The sequence below is a fragment of the Tasmannia lanceolata genome, unplaced genomic scaffold, assembly GCF_043159265.1.
Source record: "Tasmannia lanceolata isolate RefF3 unplaced genomic scaffold, GAP_Taslan_0.1 ptg000007l, whole genome shotgun sequence".
Taxonomy (NCBI): Eukaryota; Viridiplantae; Streptophyta; class Magnoliopsida; order Canellales; family Winteraceae; genus Tasmannia; species Tasmannia lanceolata.
Genome location: NW_027518684.1, coordinates 17617407 through 17639107, shown reverse-complemented (window position 1 = coordinate 17639107; position 21701 = coordinate 17617407). Strand labels below are relative to the sequence as shown.

Below are 21701 nucleotides of genomic sequence, written 5' to 3'. Positions count from 1 at the left end.
CCTACTGCTCATGCCATTCACAACATTCTACTGGGTAATATCACCCCGAGAGGAGGTAACGAGTATATTGTCATACCATTGGAAGCATTTATTATTTACTGCCTATTGAAGCATAAGCATATTCACTTAGGATATATCATTTTCAACTTTAGGACTGAGGCTGATATCATATCAGGCCCACATCCGTAAGGAATGTTAGTCACAAATTTTTTTTAGCATTTTGGTATAGACATGCAAAATGAAGAAGCTCAGCTTGTATAAGTCATAGAATCTGGTTTTCCTTATTGAACAGAGTGAGCCAGATCTGATATGTGACTAGTAAAGGTCTGTGTACTCTATTTTTCTTTTATTTAAAGGAAAACAAACACATCCAACACAGATCCCAGAAGAAGAAAGGGAAGGAAAAAGTAATAAGTTTTTCTGCTGCTTTATCATTTTTTTTTCAACTAAGACCATGTGGGTTCCCTCATGATGTTCTACAAGGCCAATTGTCTAGTTTGCACATGATTGTCCCACTCCGGGACCCAAAAATTGATCATTAGCATTGATCTTGATGGTGACTGTGGGATCATTAGCATTGATCTTGATGGTGACTGTCCGCCTAAACATTCTCTATTTTCAAGTCATGTTTATATAGTTTTAGAAATGAGACAGAGCCTCTTTGTATGTCAGCAAAATTTATCCTTATTTGTAAACAATATTATTTTAAGGAATTTGCTAGGGAGCATCGCAGAAGGCATTTCGCGGAACTTCTGTTGCATGAGTGCAGCCAGTCAGATAAATTAAATGAATAAGACAAAATCTGTTGAAAAGTGAGCGTATGTGGCTACACTCATGCAACAGCCATTCTGTGAAATGCCTTCTGCGATGTTCCCTAGCAAATCCCTTAACATTTAATCTTATTTACAAATAAGACGTTTTGGCCACTTGTAGTCCACAACAAAAGGCTATTATAACCAATAGTTGTAAATAATCATATTTAACTTCAGTACCATTTGCATATTACATTATATGCAAAGAATTTTTAAAGGATAAACAGCTCAGTTTCCACTTAAATGGCATCGATAAACAGGTCAGTTTCCACTTAAATGGAAGAAGGTGAAGGTGGGCATCACTGCATGTTCTTTTTAGCTTGTGTGTGAGAGAGAGAGAGAGAGAGTATTATTTATTGGGTAATGATTCCCCCCCCCCCCAGGATAATGCGCGCCCCTTTTAACGTGATTTGACAATTCACGTTAATTAAAAGGGACGCATTATCCTAAAAGAGGGGGGGCGAAAAAATCATCTCACTATTAATTTATGAGAGATCTTCTTTAGAACTTACGTATGCATGCCTTGTCTTAAAAGCCTTAACAAGGTATATGGGAAAAGGTAATATAGGTGGTCCAATGGCATAAACCATGAAAAAAAAAGGAAGGGCATAAACCGGCAGTGGTTCTAACATAGAGAAATTATAGGGAAGTGATATATGCGCCCCTTTTGATCACCAGGAACACCTCCTGTCAGGGTTTGTGGCAATCAGGAGCATTGAATTCTTCAGACAAAAGTACAACAGCCCCTATTTAGTCATTGATACACTGACAGGGGGTGTTCCTCTTGATCAAAAGGGGCGGATATATCATTTCCCAAATTATACGGTGGCCGCCCTTTACATATAAAGGGCGTTTCTCAAGGTAAAAGTTAAAAAAGAGAGTTGACTTGGATCAAAAATCAAGGGGGAGGGTTTTTTTCTCTATGCCCTTGTTGTTTGCGGGTCGGCCACCATATAAAAACTCCTAAAACATACATGGTTTTGCCGTGCAATAGTCCCCACAAGTACAGCACGTTAGACCTAAAAATCAATAAATAAGGGGCCTCTTTCATAGTGGGCTGACGAGAATATGTGCCTTTGTCTCCTCAAATCGCTAACCACCAAATTTGATATCAAACTCCTTTTGCTTTGGTTGGAAAAGCCCAAAGAAAAGTTGAAGTGTCTTAACTAAGCAAAGAGAGATTTTTATGCCTTCAAGTCTCTCGCTATCTGTATGCCCCAAAAGCTCTTCACAATTTTCAGTTCTTATTCCTCACGACTTATTGAAAATAATGAGGAATCCACTTTGATGGCTTACATAACCGTGGAAAATTAAGTGCACCCTTCTCTTTTTTGACCATGTTAGTGCCAACTTTTATCTCACAAATTCCCTGCTTTGTTCTATATTAATCAACATTAAACAATTGAGTTCAGCTTTCATGCTTTATTCTGCTTCCATCACCTCTACATAAGTTATTCTAGTGGATGACGAGAAGTCACGAAAGAAATGCACTGCGAAATAATATAACATACTGTTTTTCAACGATGGTGGAAAAAATTATTAGTTGTAAGGAATGTGGAGAATTTGGATGTAGGTTTGTAAAGTCAGCGCTTGTTTTGTCAACATTCGTCAACTCCACTTGAATCTCCAACAACCGGTTTAGACTATTCTGTGCTGCCTCCTCATAATGGCCTTGAAGAAGCCTGACTCCCGCCGTACTCGATAAAGTAATATGTTAATCTTAAATATCGGTTGAAACCCAAAAGACACCGGTATGAATTCATTCTATCATTTTAATGTACTCAGATACTTCCGTTTGTAACTGTGACTGATGCTGCTTAGCCGAGTGTACGAAGGGCTAAGATGCGCTAGGTCCCCCCTCTGGTTCTAACGGCAAGGAGATTACCTTGGCCTGCGACCTGCACTCACAGACAAAGGTTTAAGTGGACCACTCGGATAACAAACTCCAGAGGAACTGTAGGCCCAATGGTTCCCACGCCTGGCATTCTTTCTTGTTTTGATGAGTCCAAATACAAATGATTTTGGTTCACTAATGTACTTAATTGTCTTTAATTGTAGATCTTATTTATGTGCAATCAAGGAAGCTTTGATCAAGCTCAAGGAGCTCAAATTGAACTATATTTGGAGTGCCAAAGTCAATGGAGATCCAAGGAGCATTGAAGACTTAAAGTTGTGAACTCAAGAGTAGATTTAGGATTTCTTTCAAGTCTTTATTAGATTGTAAAGATACAACCTTATCTAGGGTTTATTGATGCATAATCAAATCCCTAACAAGGTCCCTAAACATGATTAAGCAATTGGTAAAATCAATGGATTATTGTTTCAAAGGGTAAGCAAAAGGACAAGCACCAAATTGGAACATACTTAGTTGACCATTACACTTAATCCTAGAAAAATTAGTCCAAAATATTTTTAAATATTTTTGAAAATATTTTTAACAAATAGAAGTCATTCTTCTCATATCCTTAAAGCACAAAACTGTCGAAATCCGATAAAAAAAGAGAAAGTTACGAATTTTATAAGTTTCACATAAAAACTGTCTTTGGGCACCCGAGTCAGACAATCGAAGATTTGTTTGGGCATCTGAAATGAAGAAAAAAATTACCCGAGGAGCTAAAAATTTTAGAGGTGCCCGAAGCCTTGTTCGGGCACCCGAGTCAGACGTCCAAAGACCCCTTCGGGCATCCGAAGGCATATTTGCCAATTTTGTCTTTTCCCAACGGCTAGTTGGTCGAGCTTCCGAATGGCTTCCGGGAGACTTCCGAAGTATCCGTTGGAAAGTCTATAGCGGCTAGTTTTGAGGAGTTGCCTATATATATATATATATATATATATATATATATATATATATGAGAGAACATTTCCTACACACTTGTGTAGGTAAGTTACCTACACACTACCTTAAAATACAGTGGGGGCCCACATTTTTTGGGTGATCCAAACAATTCATTTGAATGGTCCTCACATAGATAGGGTGTCCACAAAAAATCAGATCCATAGGATCATCCTAACCATTCAAACTATGGAGGCAAAAAATGGACTAATTTGTGAAGGTTTATACACGTCCATTTTACCTCCACAAATCGTAGGGTTGGGATGATCCTATGGATCTGATTTTTTGTGAACACCCTATCTATGTGAGGACCATTAAAATGAATTGTTTGGATCACCCAAACAATGTGGGCCCCCACTGTATTTTAAGGTAGTGTGTAGGTAACTTACCTACACAAGTGTGTAGGAAATGTTCTCTCTCTCTCTCTCTCTCTCTCTCTCTCTCTCTCTCTCTCTCTCTCTCTCTCTATATATATATATATATATATATATATATATATATATATATATATATATATATATATATATATATATATATATATATATATATATATAAGACTCACAAGCTATATTTAAACATATTTAAGAGTGAAGAAATTTGTTTATGCCTCTCTAATCTTAGATTAAGGATTTGGATCATAGGCTTAACTTTGTACATCTTCATTACATTGTAACCCTTTGAGAAGGGATTTTGGTTTTCTTTTTCCATCATTAAAATTTGTATTTGGGCGAGTGTGAAGAGACGAGGAGCCATCTCAAGGGTTAGCGAGTCTTGGGAGGCGGAGCTTTCATTGTTGTAATTTTGATTTGGTCTCCACCATTAAGGAAATCCGGTTAGTGACCCCATTATGATTCTTGGTGGAATGAACTTAGGCACTCTTTCTATCTCTTATCTTTATTTCTTTTGTGCATTGCATTTTTTTCTTCATTGTAGATTGTTGTTTAAATTGCCATTCTGTTTTTAATTCCGCACTTCTTTGGCAAAGTTTTAAACCCAAATCACACACCTCTCTCTCTCTCTCTCTCTCTCTCTCTCTCTCTCTCTCTCTCTCTCTCTCTCTCAAGTTGTTATCCTTACCTGAGAGGCACCAGAATGAGAGTCCTTACCTGAGAGGCACCAGAATGAGAGTCGAACACGAGAGAGAGAGAGAGAGAGAGAGAGAGAGAGAGAGAGAGAGAGGGGGGGGGGGAGGGGGGGTGAGCGACCGCTAGGTTGGCCAATGGATACGCACACCTGAGAGCGGTGTTTGTGTGTTTTGCTCTTATCATAATGGCTTGGAATGGAGGGAGCTAGCCAAAAGGCACTGGACGTAGGGTGGAGGGTTCCCTTTTATAGACAGAGTTCCGTGCTTCTTTGCATTATGTGACAGTGACGTGATATTGTGATAATCGTTGGTGTGGCCCAGGGGCGACGGCACTTGTAAGGGAAGGGGGGCAATTGCCCCCCTTAATTTTTTGGGAAAGAACAAATATACCTTTATTGGTGAATGTCACCGAATGCAAAAAACAGATGAAAAGGCGCCCCATTGGTGAATGTCACCGAATCCATTTATTGTTCTTTGACTTATACAAGTTATAAATGCACATTGGTCCCGTTCCACCAGTGGAGTTTGCAAGAGAATTTAACATTCCACTTTTTGACGAATGATAGACTGAAGGGCGCCCTTGCAAAAACTAGCTCCAAGGGCGCCCCCATTGGTCCAATCTTAAGAAAGTGATCCATTTTCTCACTTTCTTAAGATTGGACCAATGGAGGCGCCCTTGTAGCTGGTTTTTGTATGCTGCACTTCATTCTATCATTTCTCACTTGAATATGTTTTGTTCTCCGGAACAAGATTGAAACATATAGCCAAGGGCATTTTAGCCGAAGTGATGTTTACGCCGCTGGTGATGGAATATATAGAGGGTTTTTTTTGGAAACTATAATATTACTTTCATTTGTTTGGAGAAAAAAATTACTATAATTTTTGCCCCCCTTGTGCAAAATTTCTGGCATCGCCCCTATGTGGCCACCAGTATTTTGGCAGGGTACGAGGAGTCAATGATGGTACTCCGATGGCATGACAAGGTATGGAGCGTAGGGCTGGCAATTTCACCCGAAAAAGCGGGGATCCGCCCCGCCCCACCCCGTTTGGGGCGGGGATTCCCCGATTTGAGAGGGGAAGGATAAGAGGGATTTTAAAAATTCTCCGGTGCGGGGAGGGGAAGGGGAAGGGGATGGAGTTGCCCCGTTAATCAATGCCATTTTTTGTATATTTTTAAGTGTTTTTTTTTTTATGAAAACTACTAGAAACTCTGTGGATCGGCTACAAGATTCCCCCAAACATAGACTTAGCTTGTCTTTTCCTTTTAATTAGCTTCTGAGAGCATTTTGGGAACTATAATAACCTTTTGACAGATGTTGAAATAATAAAGACAAGCTGAGTGAGTGAGTGTATGCAATTATCAAAAAATCATAGTGCCAACATCGGTAGCCAAAATAAATTGCATTTTATTATTAAAAGGATGGTATGGCCCGCACCATACGATGATCCAAACCATCCATTAGATGGGGCACACCCTAAATAGGTTGTGCCCCAAAAATCATTTCCATAGGTTGATCCTAACCCTCCGATCTATAGAGGAATAGGATCATTCAGTACCTCTACAGATCGGAGGGTTACGATCAACCTAAGGAAATGATTTTTTGGACGCAACCTATTTAGGGTGTGCACCATCTAATGAACGGTTTGGATCATCCTATGGTGCGGGCCATACCTTACTTTTAATAAAGTCAGGAGTGCGATCATCAGAATACAGTAGTGCTCATAACATTTCCCAAAATTAATGATCCAAAATGGGGTTTGGATGTTGGGTACTCTAAGTGGCAGGCTATAATACCACTTGATCTAAAATTGAAGTTGGATCGAATCCAATTAGCAATGTGCGGAAATCCCATCATCCAACAACAGCTACTATCGGTCCAATGGGTCCATCCATCCATCGTCCACACACAAATACCGAATATGGACCTGCCCTCTCTTATTAAATCTTCAAGTAAAAAAACACTGCAAACAAGTGAAATCTGGACGTTCGTTGCTGCCCAACATTTCAATCAATATATAAAGAAGAGAAGACAAACTCCTTATACCAATCTCTTGCTAATTTAATTAACAGCTAGCCTATCGATTGTTAGTTTATAACATTTTTATATATTGAAATTGCATCAAGTTGATTAGGGACACCCAGCATTAGTGTATCAATGACTATAGAGGGGGTGGTGTTGGGGCGGGGCGGGGATTTTGTCCCCAAAGGATGCGGGGAGGGGAAGGGGAGGGGAAAGGGATTAGATATTCCCCGCGGGAGGGGAGGGGGATTCCCCACCATCCCCGCAGAGGGGAGGGGAAGGGGAGGGGGGAAATTCCCCGCAGAGGGGAAGGGGTAGTGGACCCCAACATCCAGCCCCGACCCGCCCCGTTGCCAGCTCTAATGGAGCGTGCACAACTCCTGATGGTGATAATTTAGGGGTTGATGAGTTAATGGGACTTTGTACGGCACTAAGATAGAGCAAGGGCAGGGGATGAGTGAGGGGACATCATACAGCCCTAGGAGTTGACGAGTCGGTGAGTAGGTGGCGCCGCATGGCTACAGGGACGATTGGACTCGGTCGAGGCTTGACAGTGGATGCAGCTGTATCTGACACCGGCTTCTAATTCCCCTATGCGCCAGTTCTTTTTGGCACTTGTCACTTTTTAAGAGTTGCTCCGGCCCAGATTTCTCCAAATAGCTGGCGCTTAGTACCCACGAGGACCCTGTCTCAGCATGCCGCGTGGTAGTACTCGTAGAGTCACACGTCGCTGTTGATGCCCAATTTTAACCCCGACACTCTTCATTAAAATTGCAAAAATAGGATGGTGACCAAAAACCTTTGCCTTATTGAGGAGCTAAAGAACAAATCTTCAAAACGAATGGCAAAAGAATTCATAATAACTTAAAAGAGGTTATTGACTTAGGCTGAATTCTGAAATTGGTAAATGTGATTTCCTATTAAGATAGAGAGATTATTTCTACTGAAGAAACACTACCCATCCACCATCCAAGGTTTGCATTCAACATGTAAATTTGGATGATTAGGCTGTCTGATCAAATCCAATTTTTGGGTCCCAAAACATTTAGGGCCCGTTTGGATACCTCACATTTTGCATTTGAATTTGGAATTGAGTTTTGAATAAAAATTGAATAGATCCGGCACTCATGTATAGGGAAACAGAGAGGTAAGGGGTACTTCCTAGTGGAGGGGAGGGGTTGAGGAGCAAAGGGGGTGAAGGAAACTGCCAGATCTGTGGATTTCCAATTTCTTATTTCTACAACAAATTTAGAAATCTGATTTTTTTTCATTGTCAGCTGCTGAATTAGAAATCCAAGAATTTGATCCGATCCAAATTACAATGCAAAAAGGGCTGCAAATGTGAGAAATCCAAATCAAGATCTTCTCGACATCCAAACGGGCCCTTATTTTATGGATAAGCAAATGGAGTCCAGATTTCATACAAATGTGACATATTTACTAAATTACAGTGCTTGATACAGAAATGAATAAGAAAAATTGTCGAACATTATATATTAGCAGAATTCAATATGTTTTTATGTAGGCCATGTTTGGCAGCCATAAAAAAAAATTCCCCGAAATATTAACGTATCCAGTGGCTGGAGAGGAGAAGGGAGGGTGGGTGGAGAGAATTGAAAGGGCATGAATGAGGATAGGATAAGAAGTGGCTGGAAAACTGGGAAAAGAACAACTCTACATAAAATAGAGTTTCTTTTTTTTTTCCTATTTTTCAGCCGCTTAGCACCATCTCCTCACACCCCACTTTCTCAATTCTCTCCCTCTCTCCAACTCTTTCTATCTATTTCCCACCACAGGGCAAAATTAATATTCCCTGGAAAAAAATCATGGTTGCCAAACATGGGCTTAATGAAATTTTAGAACAATTCACGCCAATGGTTACATAAAAAAACCTGTAAGAAACATCTATGCATATCTTCAACTGACAAGCTTTATATGTTTTTGACTGCTCAATAATCTATACAAGGGCTTCAATGGCTTCCAAGCTCCATATGCACAAGAAACAGGAGATTCAAAAGGCTTGGGTTTGCTTGGCCACTACATTATTAGTTCAATCAACCAAAAATAGAAATACATACATTAATACACCTCAATCAGGAAACAAAATTTGTATGCAAGATACACATATTCTACATTTACTTACCCCCCCGGGGAAGCAAATCGCAATCGATCCCTCAGTCGATTCGACCCTCTTTCATTCGGAGATCTTTTCCCACCAGCAATGGCCTGCCGCATCATCTCTGCATAATGCAGTAACTATCATCCATGAGCTCATGCAAAGACAAAGTACTAAGTAGTAACTGTTCTTTAACTCGTACAAAGACCAAGGTTTAAAATTTTGGTTTCCGACCACCACTGAAATTGGAATATTTCGGTTTCAGTTGAAATTTCAGCCAAAATCATGTAAAGTTAAGTTAAAAATTTTGGCATTTTTAAAATTTCGGTGGAAATTAAATAAGGGTGAAAACGAAATTTGGGTTGAAATAGGTGAAATTTGGGGTGAATCTTATAAAAAACCGGTTCATGGTGAATTTTGTATCACACATGGCCGAAAGCGAAATATTTCGGCAGAAACATCCGTATGTTTTCGGCCAAAATTTTAAACTAAGGCAAAGACAACGTGCATCTCACCTCGTGTTCTCTGGAGCTCTTGGTCTAACTCTTCTTTCCATTTCCTGTGCCTTTCAGTAGAACTTGCACTGCACCCACCACATGTTTTGGTGTTTAGATTGAAAATGATGGTACAATGGATACTAGGGAGGTTGCAGAGCAAAAACAAACAGGGAGAGATTAGTTGAAACATATGCACTAGAACCTTTTACAGACCTTGGACTGCTTGGTTCATCATGGTGAGGTGAAGGAACTGCTCTCAAGTGTTGATTGTTGTGATTGTTGACAACTCCACTACTAGAGATGCGCATGCTACAACTCCCAGGACTAGCAGTATTTGCAGTATCAGCGGGTACCCTGCTGGGTGATCTGCTTTTGGGAGGTAACTTCAAATAATTCGCGGCAGGTTCATCGAATACATTTCCGGAGAGACTTGGAGGAGCAACCCCATTCATTGTGTTGTAGAACTCTTCATACAGTGGTGTCTGCATCTTCTTCAGATCTAAAGCCTGACATGAATAACGATGCAGAATGTTTAAGTGATGTTAGGAAACAATTCAGAAGCTGCAGACAGTTACAATTAGAGTACAAGTGTCATGAGAGGAGAGGCTTAAGTGATGCAATGCTAATAATAAATGTTAGAAGAGGAGAAGCACAAGTGATGCAAGGCTAATTAATAACATGTTCAGTTCATCTTTACCTACAAATATCGTCAACTTATTTTTCATATTACACAAACTTGAAATTGATAAATAAATACCCACTCATTGTCTTAACATTTTGGACTTAGATTTCTTTTTTAAAGTCCCACCCCTTCCATTTTAACTTTCCTACTTTTCCTGTCTTTCAACTTCAATAAAAACTCATGCTGTTTTAAAACACATGCTTTTGCATTTTATATATACTAACAAAGTTTTAAAACACTAACAAAGTGGGGCCCCATGTGATTGGGCAAGCTAGCTCACCAAACTATTTCCTCATATATATATATATATATATATATATATATATATATATGTAACACAACTAGATTGCATAACTCAGAGGCCAAGGCATTTTTACGTTAGATCTCTAGTCAAGGGAGTGACTCCCATCATTGTTGACATAATTTTTTTTATCATCCATCGGGTCATCAATAAGTTGATCCGTCTCAACCTTCTACCGAGTGAAGTGAACTAAGGTGAGATTTAAGTAAACTTAATTGATATTTTCAATTTTCAAAAAAAAAAGTAAACTTAATTGAAGTTTGGTACAACATATAGAATAGTACATCCATTTCAAAAAAAACGTATAGAAGAGTACACAACTCAATTCATACCTTCTCATCCAGGAATAAATTTTTATTCATACCTTCTCATCAAGGAAGGCTTTGATTTTTTTCTCAGTAACTTCATCCTCCTCTTCACATACCGGCGGCCGAAAAGGAAAAGTGAAATCATTCGGCACCTTTTCAGATGCTCCAGGGCTGCTAGTATCAACATTAACCAAGTCACCGGAAGAGTCCAATCTTATTCCTCTTTGTTCGGGGCTTATATCAAACTTGCACGGCCAATCATCACACGGCTCGGACATAGGATTAAAACTCTGTAATAAATAAACCCTTAAGTAAGCAACAGAAGTTGCAAACCTTGCTTAGGCAGTATGATATCAATGTAAATAGCATAAAACCGTACCCTATTAATGTCGCCAAACATCAATGCCGAATTTGGCCTTACCGATCCATTCATATCAAAAGCATCTTTGTTGCCACTGTCATGAACATCTTTCATGTCACTGCAAGTTGTTAAAGAATTCAAACATGGGGTAAGGAGAAGGGCCTCTCTAGTTGTGATCATGGATTTAAATTTTGGTTTCGGTTTCACCCTTGGCCGAAACCAAAATTTCGGCCAAAATCCGGTAAAAAAAGTATTAATTTATAATTTCAGTAATTTCAGCCGAAATTTTGGAAAAATAATATATTTTTGAAAAAAAAAATCAATTTGTCAAAATTTCGGCCGAAATTTGGGAAATTCGAAATTTCGGTTTCAGTCACAACTCATTACCAATTTCAGATTTCGGCCAAAATTTAAAAGCATGGTCATGATTGCACACAATGTACAAACTACTAAATGCCAAAGGCATCAAATGTTAAATACTTACAAGTTCTTACTATAAGACTCTGAAATTGGCAATGAGCTTGAATGATCCTGATGAGGTGCAAGACTACTGAGATCAGCACAAGAGAAGTTGGAGAGCACAACTGATTATAAGCATAATAGAATAAAGAAATGTGACTGACCATAGCAGAAGAGTGAAATATTGGATGAGGATCCCGATATTCCCCAGTGACAAATGGATGCTGCTCGAAATCATCAAAGCGGAAAATCAATAATCCAGAAAAGCCTAACTTATTATGTGAAATCCTATTCACCAGTTGCCAATAGTTCAATTGATAATTAATAAATTTCTCTTGGTTATGTTGCCAGAAACTGAAAAAGGACAAATAACTTTCAATCAAAATCACCTGTAACAAATCAGAAGCAGATGGCCTCAAGATTGGATCCCTGCAATCACTCTCATGTTAGTCTCAAAGGCATCCCAATTCCACCAAAGCCCAGAAGAAAATGAATCCACATACACAAATTTTGATGGTGGAAAAAAAAATTAAAGAATACTGAGTAACATAAATCCATATTTGAACAAGAGTGCACTTTGTAGGCGTTGTTGTTTAGGTGTTAGAAATAACTCATAATATAAACTATGACTTTCTAATTATATAAGGCACATGCTGAAATGCAGCCCTACCAAACTTTTACAGTAACAACCCTCTACATTGGGATGATATTATTCCCATTAGAATATTCACTTGATCAAAAATATCGTAACAAAATGAGAATGAACAGAATCATGTATATACTTCTGTAAACATTTCAACAGGAAATCATTTGCCTCCAGAGATAGATGCTCAGGGATGGGTGGATGTGACTTTGTTGTACCAACATGGAACAGAGCAGCAACCTGGAATAGATATTGAATGTAAGAAAGAAAATAAATCTTAGAATGTCCGATAAAGTTCAAAGAGATCGATTCAAATGCTAAAAATCTAAAATGCCAGTCAAAAGATTAATAGACAGACTGAATGTTAGAATGAAAATGAATCTTAGAATGTCCTACAAAGTTCGAAGAAAACGATTCAAATGCTAAAAATCTAAAATTTCAGTGAAAGGATTAAAATGGAAAAGAACTGATAACATTTAAGGCATACAATATGTACCTCTTGATACTGCTGGCTCCAAGGAGGTTTTCCTGTAGCCATCTCAATAACGGTACATCCGACACTCCATATATCAGCGGAACTAGAAAATTATTTGGAAGGTTATCAGTTAGCATCACATCAAACACAACTGATACTTGGATGCAGTCTGAAATAATATAGGACAAAATAAAATGCACTGCGAAGAAAAACTGTTTTTACTACAAATATAAAACACATTGAAGCGTGAAATCACAATACAGTCTACAGAAAAACAACTAAAATACAAAATAAAAGACTATAAAACACAATAGATCTTTGAAATCATAAAATAGTATAAAATTTCAAATCCATTCTCAATAAAAACTGTTTATACTACAAATATAAAACACATGTTACATCCTTGTAGGAGCAGAATTAGTCAAAATGTACACAGCCAGGAGGAAAATTCAGAAAGATAAGGATGCTGAACCTACTGAGTTTGAAGAGTCAGTTGTGCAGTCTTCATTTGATTTGGAGAACAACAAGTAAGACCTTAAAAGTGACTCAAAGGATCTATACATAAATTCAGCTCATCAAATGGATGTCTCTAGAGGACTTTATACTATCGAACAGCCAGGTAATAGCAAAACTTTCACATCAATGACAGAACTGATACACAGTAATAAATCCAGATCTGATATATGTAGAGGGCATTCCAGATCTCAGACACAGTATGATTTGATCATACAATCAACTAGTAAGTAAAAACACGAGCAGCAAATCACAGAAACACCACCCCCCCCCCCCCCGCTGAAACCAAAAAAAAAGAAAGAAAGATCTGATCCACACAAACAGGTCATGATTAGCACAAGACAACCAACGATATGGAGGTTGTCATTCAGAGAGGGAAAAAAAGGATATTTAATCCCACACGGCACAAGTACAACAGCAGACAATTACTGTCGTTGCACGGGGGGGGGGGGGCGCGGAATTCGGGTGGATCTGACCAGATCTGAGTATGGATGAGAGAAGAATAAAGAAGAAAAATAGAGAAAATAAATGGCAATCAGATCAAGATCTCAGACATTTTCAGATCTGAAAAGTTGTGGGGCTTGGGATCAGATATATTGCATGTTGTTTGGAAGAACTTTGTAAATAATCAGATCTGGAATGATGTACAGCACTAGGGATATTAGTTGATCGTAGAAAACAAGTATTATGTTCTGGATTGAGCTGTATGCAGTGTAGATAAGTATGTGCCTTTGTTACAGATCAGATCAATCTGATCTAATACCATGTCAGATCAGATCTAGAATAGAAACAAAGAAAGATGAAGGAGAGGAAGAGGGAGACACTGTGTTAGAGGAGAAAAACTAACTTGGTCAACGTGATTAGGGCGACAAATGTATATTTATTACTATAATTTGTAAAAAGAATAAACAATCCTCAAGCTGAATAAAATACATTGCATGATGCTTTGACAAGACTCCTTATCCATATTCATATCTGGGTATCATAGGGCACATATGTGTTTGACGTTCAATATTCATTGACTGATTAATATTTTCAAAATCATTTTGCCGCTGCCATACACTTTTCACGTACATTGGAGCTGCATTGTAGGTGCATATGCTACAACTCAGTGCATTTGAGTTTTTCCATATGTATACCTTTTTCTATGAGACATTTACAAAGATATTCAATTCTTGGTGTCTCATAGGTTCAATAGTAACCTTTCTAGCTTCTTTCAAAAAGAAAATCATATATCTAGGTTTAGAAAGAACTTTCACCAAACTGACACTCTACAGCTTTACAAAGATGTGCCTTACAAGAATCATCAGAGTGGATTAATAAATGCTCAAGGCCCAACATTTGGAAATTAATCATAAAAATTGTCAACGATGTATAATTTTCAGGGAAAGATCAAATCTTTGAGGGGGGAAATTCTCATCTTATGAATGTTGAAGTTACTATGTCTGCCAAATAGACAACCCATCAACTGTGCTGCATGGATTCGGATTCGCATGTCGGGATCCAACACAGATTCGAGGTGTCGGATTCGGCAAACCAAAAAAACTAGGATTCGTGGATTTGGTAATTTTTAAAATTTTAAAAAGATAACTAAATATATTCATGAAAAAATTGAGGGTGGAGTGTCGAAGTGTCGGGTTTTTTATTAAGAGAGTAGAAGGGGGAAAGGGGTCGAAGTTCAAGGGTGGACGCTTCAAAGCACTAGGGTTTTTATTAAGATAGGACGGGCTGTGCTTTTATTTTTTTTTTAAAAGGTTACGAAGAAAACGTGTTCAAAGAGAACATATTCAGAATTAGTATTTTAAAAGAGACGACGATGTATTGGATTTGCCCAAAAAAACAAGATTCATGAGGGACACAGCTACGACAAGAATCTAGGTGTGTCCCATGGGAATCCATGTCCGATTCGTGTGTCGAAACGTATCAACGCGGATTCGGCATAGGGGGGCTAAGAATCCATGCAACATAGCCCATCAATATCTCTAAGATGCATTCACCAAGGTTAAGTTTGCAACATATATGACATTTATAATGTAGCACTTACAAAAAGTACCAAAGACCATCAGCTATGAGTAGGACAAACATTTCTAACAACAAACGTGCAATCACTAAGGTCCTCGTTTTCTCAACCCATTATTAGTCATTATGAGATCTATCTTAGGACACAATTTTATCAGTAAAAATTGTACGAGATCCCCTGACAATTTGAAAAGGACCCAATAGTTTTTTTTTAATAGATGAAGTGAGAAATGATTATTGTTATACTGAAAGAAAAGAAGAATATTGATTGGGTACCGAGAAGGAAACAACATGAAAGAAGGAAGAAAGAGAACTCATACTCCAGACCCATACCCATATTATTTATATAGAAATCAAATCCCCTCAATTACACTAGACCCATCTTACTAATGTAAATAAACATAAAACATAATAGAAGGAAACTACACCGAAGACTATAGCAACTCTTAACAGTTATAAACTTAAAGTTATTACAAGTTTGCAACAACCATTGTTTACTCCAAACCTTTGCATAATGAAAACAATGATGAGCGCTACAAAAAACCTATTTGAAGTTTTATTTGTTTTTGGATATCATTTACATGTGGATCCTATTCTTTATTGAATTTAAATACTATGGTGTTATGGACCTCCATGAATAGGACGATCCAAACATTTTAAATAGCTTTCAGTTGAACTTGAATAAAACTGTACTCCAATGGCCTCTACTTGTACCAATGTTACACCAAAAAATTTCATTACCGTTACAATGCAACAACGTCAAGCTTCTTGGAGCTGACATAGAAGTTCAATTTTGCTCAATGAAAATAACCTCTATCATATGCCCATATAGAAGTGTAAAAGTACTCTAAACATGCCCTAAACAAACTGATACAGATAGTAGGCCAAATAAGTAGTGTATTTGCCCATTAGTATTTATTTACATACTTTTAGTTTTCCATGTAATTTAGTTTCTAGGATTTTATTTCCATGTTTTTAGTTTTAGGGCTTTTATTTTCCATGGAAATTTATTTCCATCCCATTGCCTATATATAGGCCTCATTGTATTAGGAATTGGAAGTTTTGATAAATAGAGATTGATTGGCTTCTCCCCTCCACAGGTTTCTCCTCTTCTCCCTAATTTTTCTTCTCTTCTACTCTATTCTTCTTCTATTCTTCTCCTTCTCTTCCTCCCCTATTCTTCTTCTATTCTTCTCATCTTCTCTTTTCTCCTATCCTATTTCTCTTCCCGGCCCTACATGAAACTTGGTATCAGAGCAAAAGATCCAAGCATCCTACTCCATTAAAGACACCGTCAAGAAGTTGTCGGATTCAAGTGCGCCATCAACAACCACCTTCACGCCATCGTTATTCAGTACTTGAAACCGAAACCCACATTTTTCTTTTTGTTTCAGTTTTTTGTTCATTGCAGACAACCCAAAACACTTTCAACACACACTTAATCTAACTGTTTCACCACATCCTTCCTAAAACCCCATCCAAAACAGCCCTCCTTTATCCTCCCTTAACATCCACCAAAACTGGATTGTTTTAACCTCCCGTCTCCACACAAAAAGCACCCGACCACACCCGAATCCAATCCCTTCTTCCCATTGCTTTGCAGCCACTTTACACCCTATTAAGACCCCCTCTCAGCCCACTAACAACCTGCTCAAAGCCACCCCCAACACCACCTCCAAAACCTCTTTAATACACCTTCCCGAGAGCCCCTTTGCAAGCGAGGGAGAATGATGCAGATAGTAGGCAAAATAAGTGGCGCATTTGCCATTACTATTTATTTACATGTTTTTAGTTTGAGAAAACGGTTTCTACACACAAGTGTAGATAAGTTATCTACACACTAGCTTAAAATACAGTGGAGGGCATATTGTTTGGGTGATCCAAACCATTCATTTGATTGGTCCTCACATAGATAGGGTGTCCACAAAAAATCAGCTCCATAGTATCATCCCAACCCTACAATTTGTGGAGGTAAAGTGAAAGTGTATAAACCTTCACAAATCTGTCCATTTTTTGCCTCCATGGTTCGAAGGGTTAGGATGATCCTATGGAGCTGATTTTTTGTGGACACCCTACCTATGTGAGGGCCAATCAAATGAATGGTTTGGATCACCCAAACAATGTGGGCCTCCACTGTATTTTAAGCTAGTGTGTAGATAACTTACCTACACTTGTGTGTAGAAACCGTTTTCTCTTTTAGTTTTCCATGTTATTTAGTTTCTAGGATTTTATTTCCATGTTTTTAGTTTTAGGGCTTTTATTTTCCATGGAATTTTATTTCCATCCCATTGCCTATATATGGGCCTCATTGTATTAGGAATTGGAAGTTTTGATGAATGAAGATTGATTGGCGTCTCCCCTCTACAGGTTTCTCTTCTCTTCTCCCTAATTTCTCTTCTCTTCTACTCTATTCTTCTTCTATTCTTCTCCTCTCCTTCTCTTCTTCCCCTATTCTTCTTCTATTCTTCTCATCTTCTTCTCTTTTCTCCTCTTCTATTTCTCTTCCCGGTCCTACATCACAAACTAGGCATAAAATCAAGTTGTTAATTGCCAAAAAAGTAGCATTTCAATATTTTTTACTTTTTATTGGAATGTTTGAATGCCTATTCTCGTATGCACCTCCACACTTTATTTCAAGTAATTGAACACTAGCCTCTTAGATACCTATATTCCAAAGTTACTAGAAGGGAAAGCCCTTGTTGACTCATAAAACTAACATTAATATATATACTCAACTAAGCCTTTGTCCCAAACTAGTTGGGGTAACATTAATATATATAAATGAATGAAAATGAATAACACATATTTGAATGAACGTTATGGTCTCTACGTCTTACATCGTTTCCATCAGTAGCAACTAGCAACTTCATTCTTGAATATATGTGCCGATCACTCTATAAATGGAAACAGTAACTTGTGTGACGGTACCAAACACAATGCCAAGAGCATATTAATTACAGACTTGTATCATGCAAATGAGCGTATTTATCCATGTCCTAAAGTACCGTTGTTCGAGCCAATTGCATTTAGGAATCATGTGGTAAATACAGACTCGTTCTTTGCGCATTTACATGATGAACCAGTTCAAATATACCAGATCAGAAAAAGAAAATAAACAGGAGCCAGTTCAAAAAACAACAAAAGACTCATGTCAAAGGGAATAATATTCTTTTTGATATGTTGAAAACCAGTGCTATTTCCATAAATCCTGCAATAACTTTGCTAAGAAGAGAAAAATACAGATACCAAATCTAGTTTCAGTCCATTGATTGATTTTGGCAAAAACTGTTGCTTGATATACAAAATGGTCTTGATTTGAGCCCGCTGGGAGTCTAGAATGAACAAAATATAAGTACTAAATGTACTAGAACGTAGCATGTCTACAGAGGGATGGGGTAATGTTAGATAGTTTTAGATGATTTCCCTAGCAATACAACTTCACTGGGGCATAGACCAATTTATTGGCTCTTTCTAGCAAGTTTTCGAGCAAGTTGCCCAAACGCACTGCATCTCAACAAAAATCTTTCCCTCTTTATCAAATCAATTCCTAGAGAACAGATTCATTCAGTAGAATAGCCCTATAAAACTTGACATGTAATTAGAGTTAACGTATAAAAGTTTAAATAACGCCTTCTCCAACAGCTTAAGCTTTGGAGTAACTGGTAGTTTCACATGGTATCAGAGCAAAGGTCATGTGTTCAAACCTCCTTGATGTCAAAAAAATCCACAGGTAATGGTCAACCAAAAAGAGGGGCCACATGTGCCACATGTAGGCCAACCCTGAAAAGAGTGGCCACACGTGAGGGGGAGTGTTAATGTATAAAAGATTAAATAGCGCCTTCTGCAACAGATTAAGCTCTTGGAGTAACTGGTAGTTTAACAAATAAGATTGAGATTTTAAAGCTGAATGAGCATTAGAGATTTCTTAGATGGAGATAAATAGCATATGAACAGTCAATTAAAACAGAAATCAGGCTTCACAATCCAGGATATTCCTTTCTTTAACAGGTTCAGAGCTAAAAAAATGTGTATTCATGCTGTGGAAGATATAGAAATGTATTGTGGTTCTTACAAGCCGTGACCAGTCTGAAGAATGACTTCAGGAGCCATCCAGTATGGGGTCCCTTTCATTGACTTGGCACCCGATCCGGTTGCCTATCATGGTCATGAACCATAGTAAAAATGTGAGACCATAGAGAGAGAGAGAGAGAGGGGGGGGGGGGGGGGGGGGGGGGGGTGGTGTTTCATGAAAGAACAAATAAATTGGAAATATGTACACAAAAAGAAAGGGTTATGGTGTTTATACCAGCTCAACAACTTGCTTGGATGCCCCAAAGTCAGCAAGCTTGATGCAACCTTTGTTATCGACAAGGATGTTTGCCCCCTTAATTTGGAAGGAGAATATGGACAGAAAATGAGATGAAGGCTGAAGCAGATATTACTTAACAATCAATAAGAAAAGAAAGAAAGATACCTTAATGTCCCTGTGCATAATTCCATTCCTATGGAGATACTCCAGTCCCAGTAACAATTGCTTCGTGTACATTATTATAACCTGTTCAACAACAAAGTGCACAAACAATCAGCCTTTATGAATTCCTATTCATAGCTATCTTAAGAACAGCAATGACTTACAGCCTCCGGAAAGGAACCAAACTTCCCGAGCAATGATGATATGGATCCGCCTGGAACGAATTCCAAGAGAATATTTAATGTGTTTTCCTCCCTGGCTGTCCCCAAATATCTCTGAGCAGAAAAAACGAAGGATGTGGTTTGAGAGAGATTCTTAAGAAGTGAACAAAAGGAGCATAAGCACAGTTAAAGACAGGAGAATGATAGAGATCACTCACAACAATGTTCGGATGGGAGAGATTCTTAAGAAGCTTGACTTCTTCCTCAAGCTCTTGAACATGAGCCTACACAAGAAATTCAACAAAACCAGTTTGACTCATAGGAATTCAACAGAATTAACAATTCATTCATTCAACAACACGGTTCAAATAATCTCCATGGTAACCATGAATTTTATTTTATTTTCATGATCAATCAGTGTCTCCAAGTGGTGAGAGAGGGGTAGGGCTGGTGGGAGAAGGCGAGAGAATTTAGAAGGCACTAATGAGATGAGGGTGAGAAGTGGCTAAAAAACAGGAAAAAGTCGATCAAATTTTGAGTAGAGTTTTTTGTTTCCTGATTTTTCAATCTGTTCTTGCCCTATCCTCACTCAGTCTCTCTATTATATATCCCTCTCCCACCGTTCCTCACCATTGGGTAAGCTAATTTTCCAGGAAAAAATTCATGGTAGCCACACATGCTCTTAGATGAGGGTGAAGTGGGAGATGAGGGGGAAGTGTCTAAAAATAGGGGGGAAAAACAGTAAACTAGTGTCTCCAAGTGATGAGAAGTGGCTATAAAAATCAGGAAACAACAAACATTACGCAAAAATAAGATCAATTTTTCCCTAATCTTTAACCACTTCTCACCCTCATCTCAATCATGCACTCTCAAATCTCTCCCCTTCTCCCACTTTCACCACTTGGAGACACTAATTTATCATGAAAACAAAAAATCCTGGTTTCCAAACATGCACTTAGGGTTTGATTTTAATCAACCAAAATTGGGTGAAAATCGAATTTTATCAATCAGAGTCTCACCTGGGATTTCTCTTTGGAAGCACTTTTAGCAGCAATCAAAACCTACAAAAGAAAATGAGAATCAAATGTAAGAACAAATTAGAAGTAGAATTCAGAAATCAAAAGTAAATAGGGAAAAAAAGAAAGAAAGAAAGAGAATCCACCTGTTTAACGGCGAGAAGCTCGCCGGAATCGAGATTCATGCCCATATAGACACTACCAAAGGCACCACATCCTATTAATTCTCCCTTTCTCCATCGGATCGGAGCCACGATCTCTTTTGAAAGAGGAGATGAAGAGATTGTTAAAAGGGGTTTTGAAAGAAGCCCTGCTAACCCTACCCTCGATTTACGAAGGCAAGAACCGATCTTATCTGCAAAATTAATTCCTCCTCCTCCTCCATTGTTTTCTTCTCGAAGAACCATGGATCGACGAACAGAATCGAAAATCTCTTGCATTTTGTTTTTCTTCCTTTCTTCTCGAGAGAAGGAAGAGGTAAAATGGAGAAAAAGAGATTTGAAAGAGTCGAGAGGGAAAAGAAATGGTTTGCAATTTTAAATAATAAATAGATGGGTACTGATATCTGCACTACCATTTTTTGATAAAGACGCTAACTTGGGTTGTCTTTTCAGTTTTAATGGAATAAAAAGGCAAGGGGAGTTTGTGTCATTATTTAAACGTGGTGGTGCAAATGTCAGTGGCCAATATAAATAATCCTGACCCCGTTGTTTGTTGATTAAAATGGCTAATCTGTTGGGTCCCATCCTAACCATTCATTTGCATGCAATCAAAGGTTTATGATCTTCTGATCTTGGAGAAGTCTTGTAGCATGGTCCACTTTTCTTCCCTGGGACAGCCCCTTCTAGTGTATTATGACAATTCTTTTTACACTACAAGGGGTTGGCCGGGAAAGAAAATGGAAGGAATATATCATTTCTCAAAATTGG

At 38.2% G+C, this 21701-nt stretch overlaps 1 protein-coding gene across 3 annotated transcripts; it reads right to left on the bottom strand.

The window, feature by feature from the left end:
- Positions 1–8645: 8645 nt before the first annotated feature.
- On the bottom strand, positions 8646–21270 carry LOC143881095 (mitogen-activated protein kinase kinase kinase NPK1-like). Of its 3 annotated transcripts, none has more exons than XM_077384088.1 (18): positions 20919–21270; positions 20776–20817; positions 19975–20040; positions 19760–19870; positions 19599–19679; positions 19431–19508; positions 19197–19279; positions 12614–12695; positions 12257–12357; positions 11864–11903; positions 11639–11698; positions 11500–11546; positions 11034–11133; positions 10711–10944; positions 9577–9869; positions 9382–9449; positions 8894–8990; positions 8646–8787 (listed from the first exon to the last, which is right to left on the bottom strand). In XM_077384088.1, the coding sequence occupies exons 1-18, from the start codon at positions 21210–21212 to the stop codon at positions 8721–8723; spliced, it is 1944 nt and encodes a 647-aa protein (XP_077240203.1). In that variant the 5' UTR covers positions 21213–21270; the 3' UTR covers positions 8646–8720. The 3 variants fall into 3 exon arrangements, with proteins under 3 accessions (XP_077240203.1, XP_077240204.1, XP_077240206.1); XM_077384089.1 differs by having other exon boundaries at positions 11076–11133; XM_077384091.1 differs by having other exon boundaries at positions 8646–8990.
- Positions 21271–21701: the final 431 nt, after the last annotated feature.